General features: G+C 39.4%; 1 protein-coding gene across 2 annotated transcripts in view; it reads left to right on the plus strand.

The window, feature by feature from the left end:
• The window catches only part of ndel1a (nudE neurodevelopment protein 1-like 1a), a 32,701-nt gene that overhangs the window by 6,592 nt on the left and 13,339 nt on the right, over positions 1 to 12,770 (plus strand). For both annotated transcript variants that reach the window (XM_046368912.1, XM_046368911.1), the window contains exon 2: positions 9,572 to 9,672. In XM_046368912.1, the coding sequence (XP_046224868.1) occupies positions 9,578 to 9,672 (95 nt within the window). In that variant the 5' untranslated portion in view covers positions 9,572 to 9,577. The remainder of the gene's footprint in view (positions 1 to 9,571; positions 9,673 to 12,770) is intronic.

Here is a 12,770-nt window from a genome sequence, read left to right on the forward strand (position 1 = left end):
ATAAATGATCAAATGATCATGTACAGGTAGAGATTGGTGTGCAAAAGAGCAGAAAAGTAAATAAATAAAAACTGTGGGGATGAGGTAGGTGAAAATGGGTGGGCTATTTACCAATAGATTATGTACAGCTGCAGCGATCGGTTAGCTGCTCAGATAGCTAATGTTTGAAGTTGGTGAGGGAGATAAAAGTCTCCAACTTCAGCGATTTTTGCAATTCGTTCCAGTCACAGGCAGCAGAGTACTGGAACGAAAGGCGGCCGAATGAGGTGTTGGCTTTAGGGATGATCATTGAGATACACCTGCTGGAGCGCGTGCTCGGATGGGTGTTGCCATCGTGACCAGTGAACTGAGATAAGGCGGAGCATCGGTGTATTGCACAAGATTTTCCCAACTCAGGAGCTCATGCTTTCTGAGGATGTAACAGTGATGATGGCTATTGGGCTTCCTATCAAGCACTTTGAGAGCCTGTTTGTAGACAGACTGAATAGGTCTTAATGTTTTACAGCAAGCTTGGGCCCAACTAGTCAAGCAATATGGTAAGTGGGGGAGTATCATAGATTTGAAGTACAGTTTTGCTACCTCTGTAGTCAAAAAAAATTGTATTAATCGGAAATTTGCTAGGTTAAATTTGGTTATTTGAATTACCTTTGTTTTTGTTTATAAGATACGTTTAATGCTAGCTAGCAATTTACCCTGGCTTCTCACTGCATTCGTGTAACAGGCTCCTCGTGGAGTGCAATGAGAAGCAGTTGGTTAGAGCATTGGACCATTTAACTGTAAGGTTGCAAGATTGAAATCCAGAGTTGACAAGGTAAAAATCTGTCGTTCTGCCCCTGAAGAAGGCAGTTAACCCACCATTCCTAGGGAGTCATTGAAAATAAGAACTGACTTGCCTAGTTAAATAAAGGTGTAAAAACAAAAAATTATAAAAAATAAATGAATAAAATCGTCAAAATCGGTGTCCAAAAATACTAATTTCCGATTGTTATGAAAATTTGAAATCGGCCCTAATTAATCGGCCATTCCGATTATATATATTAGTTTTGTCCCTACCCAAAAAGGGGTTAAATAAAGTATCTTCATACTTCCGTTTTGTAAAAAAAAAAAAAAACATCCTTCAGACGAGTCCCAAGAACACGATGTTCGTGAGAGTCTCCCCTTTTCATAGTGGTCATAATAATTTGTTGTTCAAACCGTTTGGATGCTACATACAGTTGAATTCGGAAGTTTACATACACCTTAGCCAAATACATTTAAACTCAGTTTTTCCACAATTCCTGATATTTAATCAGAGTGAAAATTCCCTGTCTTAGGTCAGTTACGATCACCACTTCATTTTAAGAATGTAAATGTCAGAATAATAGTAGAATGATTTATTTCAGCTTTTATTTCTTTCATCACATTCCCAGTGAGTGAGAAGTTTACATACATTCAATTAGTATTTGGTAGCGTTGCCTTTAAATTGTTTAACTTGGGTCAAATGTTTTGGGTAGCCTTCCACAAGCTTCCCACAATAAGTTGGTTGAATTTTGGCCCATTCCTCCTGACAAAGCTGATGTTTTGTGGGCCTCCTTGCTCGCAAACGCTTTTTCAGTTCGGCTCACTATTTTTCTATAGGATTGAGGTCAGGGCTTTGTGATGGCCATTTTGACTTTGTTGTCCTTAAGCCATTTTGCCACAACTTTGGAAGTATGCTTGGGGTCATTGTCCATTTGGAAGACCCATTTGCGACCAAGCTTTAACTTCATGACTGTCTTGAGATGTTGGTTCAATATATCCACATCATTTTCCTTCCTCACAATGCCATCTATTTTGTGAAGTGCACTAGTCCCTCCTGCAGCAACAAAGCACCCCCACAACATGATGTTGCCACCCCCGTGCTTCGCGCGTGGGATGGTGTTCTTCGGCTTGCAAGTCTTCCCCTTTTTCCTCCAAACATAACGATGGTCATTATGGCCAAACAGTTATTTTTTTGTTTCATCAGACCAAAGGACATTTCTCCAAAAAGTACAATCTTTGTCCCCGTGTGCAGTTGCAAACAGTAGTCTGGCTTTTTTTATGGCGATTTTGGAGCAGTGGCTTCTTCCTTGCTGAGCAGCCTTTCAGGTTATGTCGATATAGGACTTGTTGCACTTGTGCGTCAATCGACGCTCAGAGGTTAACAGACTTTGCTTGCTGAAAGAACACAAAAACATATGCTAGTGGGTTTTTGATTGGACTATACAGGCTTATTCAATGTTAGCTAACTACTTTGTTATTGTGGACATCATTAATTTAGCTCGCTTACTAATGTCGGGTGACGGTAGATCCGATGTACCTGCCCATGTAAAAATAGCTTTATTGTAGCCTACAGCTGAATAAGCTCAAACGCATGCAAGTGGATATTTTTACCACACTATACCGGCTTGTTAACATGATTATTAGCATTTCATTGTTGTTCCATCTCAAATTGGTAGTTTTAGCTTTCAGTTTATTCACTTCTCGATCAGTTTTGATCAAAAAGCTGTGAGTGAAGTACGTGTGCTGAACTTTCCATGACATTGTATCAGTATGGCTGCAGCCACATCTCTCTAAGCTTGTGCTAGGCACTCAAATGTTTAACATTATGTTCTAAAAGCATTTTCTTAACATGTTCAAGGTTACCATACTTGACATGTAAAAGAATGTTGTAGGTTGATTTGAGTGTTTCAGTTCCACTTTAATACTAGAATGAGTAGTGGACTTTAAGTAAATCACAGAACAAGCTAGACTACATGGCAAGTTGGCAATCCACTGCAGTATTCTGTTCATCCTCCACTGCAGTATTCTGTTCATCCTCCACTGCAGTATTCTGTTCAGCCTCCACTGCAGTATTCTGTTCAGCCTCCACTGCAGTATTCTGTTCAGCCTCCACTGCAGTATTCTGTTCATCCTCCATTGCAGTATTCTGTTCATCCTCCATTGCAGTATTCTGTTCATCCTCCATTGCAGTATTCTGTTCATCCTCCACTGCAGTATTCTGTTCATCCTTGTAGGATTTCTGTACAGAAAATTTAGCTGTTTTACTGCCTAGCTCAAGACTGTCTGACTCAGTCTCTCAGTCCTTTGTGGCCATGAATAGTATTTTATGTCACTACATTCAATGTAACTTGATGCCAGAGCAAAGGTCAGGCAGTCAGCAATATTGGTTCCCAAGGTTTCTATCAATGCCACTAACTGTACTGCACAACAGAAGTGTTGTCAGTCTGTCTATTTAGTTAGGCTACTTCTCACTCTTTTCTTGAGTGGTAGTCTATGGGAAATTCCATGGTTACAGAATTATGGTGAGACTGATTTTTTCACTTTAAAATGTATGCCAAACAACAACTATTGATTTCAATGTTTAACTAACCATACAACTCTATGCACAATGACTACTTTGAACAGTTTACACAGTGCAAAACATTTACTGGAAAACTGAATTATGGTAAAAATCTGTTTTATTCTGTAACCAAACTTTATATCTGCACAGTTCTTCCTGTAAAATTTTCTGTGGAAATTGTTAAAAATAGCCCATGTGCATATGGTTTATTAAATTTGGAAATCAAATATTTTGGGGGGGCGGTATACATTTTAAAGTGAAAAATCTGGAATTGCCCCTACTTAACACTTAGTTGCCCACTTGTATTAATCACAGGGCAGAAGGTCAGTGTTAGGGACTTTTTCACAGATCACGTAGCCATTTGCTTTGTCTTTAAAAAATAAAATAAAACAAATCCAGTTAGGCTAGTTGAGAACAAGTTCTCATTTACAGCTGTGACCTGGCCAAGTTAAAGCAATGCAGGGTGACACAAACAACACAGTTACACATGGAATAAATAAACAAACATACAGTCAATAATACAATAGAAAAGGTCAGTGTGTGCAAATTAGGTAGGATAAGGGAGGTAAGGCAATAAATAGTAATAATAATTAAACACTGGAGTGATAAATGTGCAGAAGATGAGTGTGCAAGTAGAGATACTTTGGTGCAAAGGAGCAAAATAAATAACATTATGGGGATGAGGTAGTTGGATGGGCTATTTACAGATGGGCTATGTACAGGTCCAGTGATCTGTGAGCTGCTCTGACAGCTGGGGCTTAAAGTTAAGGATCTGATGAAATTGTTGGTAAAGAAAAAACTATAATAGTATTGACTGAGCTCGTACCTGTAAAACCCAATGTTTGTTATGTCGAAGTTATTTGCCCAGATACACTCTCAACTTTCTTTGCAGATATGTAATGTGACACACCCACTGTGAAACTATATTTTGCAATTGTCAATGATTGTCAGCACACTGGTATCCATGTGCTAGAAATTCCTCTCTGCTGCTGAGAGATACAGTGCCTTCAGAAAGTATTGACTAGAGGTTGACCGATTAATTGGAATGGCGGATTTAAATAGGGCCGATTTCAAGTGTTCATAATAATCAGAAATCTGTATTTTTGGATGTCGATTTTGCCAATTTTTATTTTATTATATATTTTTTTACACCTTTATTTAACTAGGCAAGTCGGTTAAGAACACATTCTTATTTTCAATGATTGCCTAGGAACGGTGGGTTAACTGCCTTGTTTAAGGGCAGAACGACAGATTTTTACCTTGTCAGCTCAGGGATTCAATCTTGCAACCTTACGGTTAACTCGTCCAACGCTCTAACCACCTGCCTCTCATTGCACTCCATGAGGAGCCTGCCTGTTACGCGAATGCAGTAGAAGCCAAGGTAAGTTGCTAGCTAGCATTAAACTTATCTTATAAAAAACAATCAATCATAATTACTAGTTAACTACACATGGTTGATGATATTACCAGTTTACCTAGCGTGTCCTGCGTTGCATATAATCGATGCAACGCTGGGGGATGATTTAACAAAAGCGCATTTGCAAAATCGTTGCACGACTGTACCTAACCAGAAAAACCAATGCCTTTCCTAAAATCAATACCCAGAAGTATATATATATATTTTAAACCTGAGTATTTAGCTAAAAGAAATCCAGGTTAGCAAGCTATATTAACCAGGTGAAATGGTGTCACTTCTCTTGTGTTCATTGCACGCAGAGTCAGGGTATATGCAACAGTTTGGGCAGCCTGGCTCATTGCGAACTAATTTGCCAGAATTTTACATAAATATGACAACATTGAAGGTTGTACAATGTAACAAGAATATTTAGACTTAGGGATGCCACCTGTTAGATAAAATACCGAACGGTTCTGTATTTCACTGAAATAATAACGTTTTGTTTTTTAAATGATAGTTTCCAGATTCGACCATATTAATGACCAAAGGCTCGTTTTTCTGTGTGTTATTATGTTATAATTAAGTCTATGATTTGATATTTGATAGAGCAGTCTGACTGAGCGATGGTAGGCAGCAGCAGGCTCTTAAGCATTCATTCAAACAGCACTTTCGTGGGGTGTGCGCTAATAGCGAATCAAACGTCACCCGCTCTGAGACTTCGAGTAGTCAATCCCCTTGCTCTGCAAGGGTCGCGGCTTTTGTGGAGCGTTGGGTAACGCTGCTTCGAGTGTGGCTGTTGTCAATGTGTTCCTGGTTCGAGCCCAGGTAGGGGTGAGGAGAGGGACGGAAGCTATACTGTTACACTGGCAATACTAAAGTGCCTATAAGAACATCCAATAGTCAAAGGTTAATGAAATACAAATGGTATAGAGAGAAATAGTCCTATAAATACTATATTAACTACAACCTAAAACCTCTTACCTTGGAATATTGAAGTCTCATGTTATATAGAACACACTACGGAGTACAGCTCTCCATGCTTTCAAGCATAGTGGTGGCTGCATCATGTTATGGGTGTGCTTGTAATCGTTAAGGACTAGGGAGTTTTTCAAGAGTTAAATAAATGGAATGGAGCTAAGCCCAGGGAAAATCTTAGAGGAAAACCTGATTGTCTGAATTCCCCTTTCAGGAGGACAATAAATAACTTAAAAAACACAAGGCCAAATCTACACGAGTAGATTTGAAGACGGTGAATGTTCCTGAGTGGGCGAGTTAGTTTTGACTTAAATGTACTTAAATCTATGGCAAGACCTGAAAATGGTTGTCTTGCAATGATCAACAACCAATTTGATAGAGCTTGAAGAGTATTGAAAATAATATTGGGCAAATGTTGTACAATCCAGGTGTGCAAAGGTCTTTGAGACTTACCCAGAATGACTCACCGCTGTAATTGCTGCCAAATGTCTTTCTACAAAGGGTTGAATCAGGGGCATGAATGCTTATGTAAATTTGATATTTCTGGATTTTATTAGCTAAATGTTTTTTAAAAATGTACTTTCATTATGTATTTTGTGTAAATGGGTGAGGGAAAAAAATATATTTAATCCATTTTGAATTCAGGCTGTAAGGGGTAGGAATACTTTCTGAAGACACTGTACCTAGGCTACTTCCTGTGTTGACCATTGTTTACGTTCGTCAAAACCCCAAATTCGTTACAGAATTGAAAGTGAGTAGAATCTATTTAAAATCCCAATCTAGATTCCACATGTTCATTTGACCTACTACAGTACAGTTACGCCTCGATCACACCGATTTAGCGTCATTGCGCAAAATGGTATGCAGCATCATCTGGATATGTGTACAACAAAAGTTCAACATTCACCTTCTGCTACCATTTCTGTCAAATTTGTATATTCAAACAGTTTTACGTATACGTTCAATAAATCCAACATATGCACCACACAGAACGTACTGCAACTGCCTCTGCAACTGAATGCTGCGAGACAAACACAGTGTAACATTGGAAATGAATGTACTTCTGGTGTCGGTGTGATCTAGGTGCGATCTAGGTGCTAGGCTCTTGCATCCTAGGCAACTGATATCAAAGGTGGCAGGTAGCCTAGCAGTTAGAGCGTTGGGCCAGTAACCAAAAGGTTGCTAGTTTGAATCCCATAGCTGACAAGGTGAAAAAAATCTGTCAATGTGACCTTGAACAAGGCACTCAAACCAAATTGCTGGTTTGCTGTTGATAATGGCCGACCCTTGCCGTGACCTCACTCTGTGATGGTGTCTCAGGGAAGGTTGGGATATGGGACAAATATAAGCACCCACCAAAAACGCTTATTTATTAAAATAATTTAAATTGATATTCACTTGCAGCCTTTTATCAGATTATTCTACAGCGCCCACATAAACCTACTCCGTGAGTCGTTAGGCCTGTATCAACCCATAGCGCTGGCATTTGATTGGAAGCAATATAGCAACAGTCTGTTATACAGCAGTCTGCCCCCCCTCCCCATGGCCTTGGCTCAGGGCTCCGGGCTGGTTTAATATGCAGAGCCTCACCTCCATTCCCTTATCTCTAATTATGGAGTAACTGTGATGAATGGGACTTCTAGTCATACTTCTACCTCAGGGAAATGAGTGTCTCATTTTATACCGCCACCTATTTCACTTCTATCATCACTATTCACTGCATATATTTCCTTTATGGAGCAGTAGCTGTGGACTTTTCTACATAGTAAGAATAACACTCCAAAGAACTTGCAATAATGAGTTGTTCTCCATGGTCCTGCAGAACATTAAGCTAGTCATAATTGAACATGCTCAAATGTACTCATTGGCTTTTATGCTTATTTTTACATTGAATGGCGAGAGTTATCTTGGACTTATTAGTGCAACAGCAGTTGACATCGCAGATCTCAATGATATAACACATCTCTTCTTTGAAATCATGTCACAAAGTCTAGGCTAATTCCAGGAAACTCAAATCTGCGTTGTTGTTAAATCCCTTCCTTCTGTGCTGGAGGAAAATGACCAAATTCACACACAAATGTGAGTTAATGATCTGTCATTCTCATTGGAAGCAAGAAGAGGCGGTAAATATGTTATATGTGCTCTATTTCTAAGCTTCCCGTTCTTAAGTTTCGTATTTGCGTCTTACTTTTGGTTTTGTACACCAACCTCTCTTCAGAAGAGAGGTTCTATGGCTTTGGCACACAGTGCATAATAAATGATTACTGGACGAGTTGAATTGCGGAGTTGGTCATCATTCCAGACAGTTATGTGTCTTGTAACTCGATACAGAAGACAGGGCACTCAACCAATACGCATAAACACACTATGGCACTCGACTACAACTGTACAGAGAAAGCTTGAGAGGATGCTGTAATTGTATTGATTGAAAAGGACAGAACAGGATACTGCAGGTCACTTTGTCAAAAGTATGTCTAATGAAAAATGTTCTCCGTGTCACTGATGGATACTCTGTGTACTCTACTCTGGTCCTATTCTATGTCCTTCTTGGCAAAATATCTAATATGCAGTGGGGCAAAAGTATTTAGTCAGCCACCAATTGTGCAAGTTCTCCCACTTAAAAAGATGAGAGGCCTGTAAATTTTCATCATAGGTACACTTCAACTATGACAGACAAAATGAGAAGAAAAAAATCCAGAAAATCACATTGTAGGATTTTTAATGAATTTATTTGCAAATTATGGTGGAAAATAAGTATTTGGTCAATAAAAAAGTTTATCTCAATACTTTGTTATATACCCTTTGTTGGCAAAGGTCAAACGTTTTCTGTAAGTCTTAACAAGGTTTTCACACACTGTTGCTGGTATTTTGGCCCATTCCTCCATGCAGATCTCCTCTAGAGCAGTGATGTTTTGGGGCTGTTGCTGGGCAACACGGACTTTCAACTCCCTCCAAAGATTTTCTATGGGGTTGAGATCTGGAGACTGGCTAGGCCACTCCAGGACCTTGAAATGCTTCTTACGAAGCCACTCCTTCGTTGCCCGGGCGGTGTGTTTGGGATCATTGTCATGCTGAACGTTTCATCTTCAATGCCCTTGCTGATGGTAGGCTTTGTTACTTTGGTCCCAACTCTCTGCAGGTCATTCACTAGGTCCCCCCCCGTGTGTTTTTTTGGGGGGGATTTTTGCTCACCGTTCTTGTGATGATTTTGACCCCACGGGGTGAGATCTTGCGTGGAACCCCAGATCGAGGGAGATTATCAGTGGTCGTCTTGTAGGTCTTCCATTTCCTAATACTTGCTCCCACAGTTGATTTCTTCAAACCAAGCTGCTTACCTATTGCAGATTCAGTCTTCCCAGCCTGGTGCAGGTCTATAATTTTGTTTCTGGTGTCCTTTGACAGCTCTTTGGTCTTGGCCATAGTGGAGTTTGTAGTGTGACTGTTTGAGGTTGTGCACAGGTGTCTTTTATACTGATAAGTTCAAACAGGTGCCATTAATACAGGTAACGAGTGTAGTACAAAGGAGCCTCTTAAAGAAGTTACAGGTCTGTGAGAGCCAGAAATCTTGCTGGTTTGTAGGTGACCAAATACTTATTTTCCACCATAATTTGCAAATAAATTCGGAAAAAATCCTACGTGATTTTCTGGATTTTTTTTTCTCATTTTGTCTGTCATAGTTGAAGTGTACCTATGATGAAAATTACAGGCCTCATCTTTTTTTGCCCCGCTGTATTATATTTGCTATGGTGGTTGTTTATTGCCACTCAACTTTTGTGACCCAACAGTGATACTGATACATATGATTGTTTGTTTTACCATGTGCAATTGTGTAATAGAACTTGTTTCTGTTTATTCTTCAGATCTACATGTATACCATGGACACTGATATGATTCCAAAATTCTCCTCGAAAGACGAGGAGATTAACTTCTGGAAGGCTCTTTCCCTCAAGTACAAGAAAAAGTAAGATATGCACAACTTATGCCTTTTGTGTTACACTATGGTCATAATCAGGCGTAACTTTTCCTTGAACTCACACAAGGAACTCCGAGGTGTTACAGTATGATTTTTGAATCCTGTGGTTTCACTGTGTGTGTGGGATCAGAGTAACACTACCTGTACTTTAAAATCATGAATAATTCTGAAAGGAAATTCCCCAGCCAGACTTGTTACATGTACCTCAAATGGCTTTCATCATGCTGTCATTTTAAAGAGCTGTAATGAATGATAGATCCAGTTTCATCTGTGAAAGTCCTTTATGTAAAACCTTGTAAGACCTTCAATGCTCCTGTATACTTCCAAAGGCACAGATCTGGTTTCACATTTAAAACAGAAGCCCTAGTATGTCTCTATTCTAATATAGTCTACTGAATGGGATTACGTAATAGCGGTGTTAGATTTATTATCTTTTCTCATCTGTGAGAGACTGGCAGTGAGCAGCAGACGTCACTCTGCTCTCTGTAATGGAATTATCTCTGGTCTATTTCTCTCAATGAACATCCTCATCACACAGCATAGGCCTACTGCTGTTTGAAATAAGACTGCTGATAAGATCGCAGTGGGCCACAGACACACCCAGCACTAGGGGAAACTACAACCAGTTATTTAAGGGGAATTTCCATGTTAAAGGACCCATGAGCACCAACATGTGAAGTTTATAGGAGCATGCCACGTTGGGTGTAAAATTAAAGCTAAAAGTCTATTTTTAGGCATATATATTTTAAGGCATGTATTTTTCAACCATTTTCCCATCCTACAAATTAGGAATAAGCAAAGGCTTTGATTTCTGTTCAAACAGATGGAAAAGAGGGTCTTTTTATTTTTTATTTCACCTTTATTTATCCAGGTAGGCTAGTTGAGAACAAGTTCTCATTTATAACTGTGGGCGGCCTGGCCAAGATAAAGCAAAGCAGTGCGACACAAACAACAACACATTTTCTTAGACAACATCTATCAGAAAAAACCTTAAAAGGTATTAGAAAGCACAGTAATGTTGAAGTAAAGACCCCTCCCAACTAATATCAACACTTATATTAAGGTTTGAAGAAATGATTTACCTTCTGTAAGTTTAAGAAACATTGCCTTGTGGGTTTTTGGAAACAGAATTGCATCTTTAAGATATTTTAAAAGTTCACAGAAGTAACAAGTAAAGGTAGACCTACCAATTAGTTAGTGTTTTTACTGATATCAAGTTTGTTCATGAATTATAAAGTGATTAAAACTCGTAATTATGTTATAATCGGAATTTAATTGTCTACAATGGGAAATGGTAGTCACAAACCACAGTTGGGTCACCTGCTACTTTCCTCCCTTCCAGTGGCATACTGTTATGTTCAACTCATAACTGTTTTATTTCTTGTTCTGTCATCTGGTGGTCAAAGCAAGAGTGTAAACAGTCTGGACAACCTCTCATTCTCCCTCTGCTTTTCTCTCTCTCAATCTCCTTTTCTCTCTCCCCCTGCTTCTCTCGATCGCTCTCGCTCTCACTCTCCCTCTGCTCTTCTCTCTTAATGTCACTTCATCTGGCTCTTACTGACACCTACCACCTACCCTGATTCCATTTACCCATTGAGCATTGACCGGCACCGAATGTCCATTGAGGTTGAAAAGTAGTTCAAATTTGGTCTGTCTGCCCTGGCCAGACCAAATCTGAACCAGTCATAGATGTTTATGTTACACAAGTTTGGACAGTACAGTAGAGCACAGTATAAAACAGTACAGTAGAGTCAGGGGTCACGTTAATGCAGAATTATACATTTCTCACTGAAAAAAAGCAAAAATGTATGAGAATTATCTTGCTGTGTTTTGTGAACAGTGATTTTAAAATGCTTCTTATTATAATATCTTCTCGGCATCGGACTCATTTTGTGCTTCAGTTGCACTTTTCATTCGGATGAGAATTCACAAATAGGCATTCTATCAGCAGACAGTGCTCTGACTGATGTGTAACTACTTGTCTTTTATCGGTGTAGCCTACCCTACTTTTCTCTGATAAAATGCAAGATTAACTTCATGCAAAGCATTAGGAAATGTAGCTGGTTACATTCTTTCTATGGTAAACATTAGAAATATGATGGCCATGCATTGTTTTACCAAAAATAAACTTGCTTTTTCATTGTAAGATAATTTTGTGTGGCTGTAGCCAAATAGTGTTGCACTTTTGTTGTCATCTGATGAAAATGAAGCCATTTCTGCCGACTGTGTTGCACTAATGTATTTTCTGTGACGGAAACTATAGTTGCATGCCCCTAATCACTCTATTCAAGCAGAAAAACACTGACTTTCAATATAAAAATCAGGTGAAGGTCTGTGCTTTGAAAATGCTGATTTCTGAACTCTAACGCAACCCCAGGTAGAGTACAGAGAAGTAGAGTACTGTATAGTTCAGTACAGTAGAGCACACTAGAGTACACTGTACTGAAAATATCTGCTGTACTGTACTCTGCTGTACTCTGCTCTACTGGGCTGTACTGTGATGTGATGTCCTAACTTGTGAAACATAGACGTCTATGATTGGTTCAGATTTGGTCTGGTCCAGACCAACCAAATGTGATCTTGTTTGGAGGCAGAGCTCAAGAGAATAATAGCCAGTGTGTTGAATAATACCCACATATGCAAAAGAAGGATATTGCATATTTCTACCTTTGCGTACCTATTCAGGATACATCACCTCAAATCCACTTCCCTTTGTATTGCTCGATTTAAATGTGTTTCCGATGAATTTGTCATGAATTTGGTAGTGACGCAGTTGTACAATATTCTTCCTTAGTATCAACAATAGATGCTCTTGCTTGAGGATTCCCCCAAAACTGTTGCAAAAACATTTTGGGTAGTAAAGTGAGGAGGATGGTCGTGTTCCCTGGCAGCTCAAGGATATTCGATAGGGACATCTGCCTTAAGCTGTTTAAAGGCCACGAGGGTGCTGCTGCGTTTGGAATAAACCACATATGGCGGAAGTGGGCTTTCCCCTTCAAAAACACCACTGCCCCCAGGGTCACAACACAGGACACACCATAGAAGGACAGTGAGTTCTGTTTGATGGCTTTCCTGGCTCCAGGCTC

Source organism: Oncorhynchus gorbuscha, linkage group LG11 (genome assembly GCF_021184085.1).
Source record: "Oncorhynchus gorbuscha isolate QuinsamMale2020 ecotype Even-year linkage group LG11, OgorEven_v1.0, whole genome shotgun sequence".
Classification (NCBI taxonomy): domain Eukaryota; kingdom Metazoa; phylum Chordata; class Actinopteri; order Salmoniformes; family Salmonidae; genus Oncorhynchus; species Oncorhynchus gorbuscha.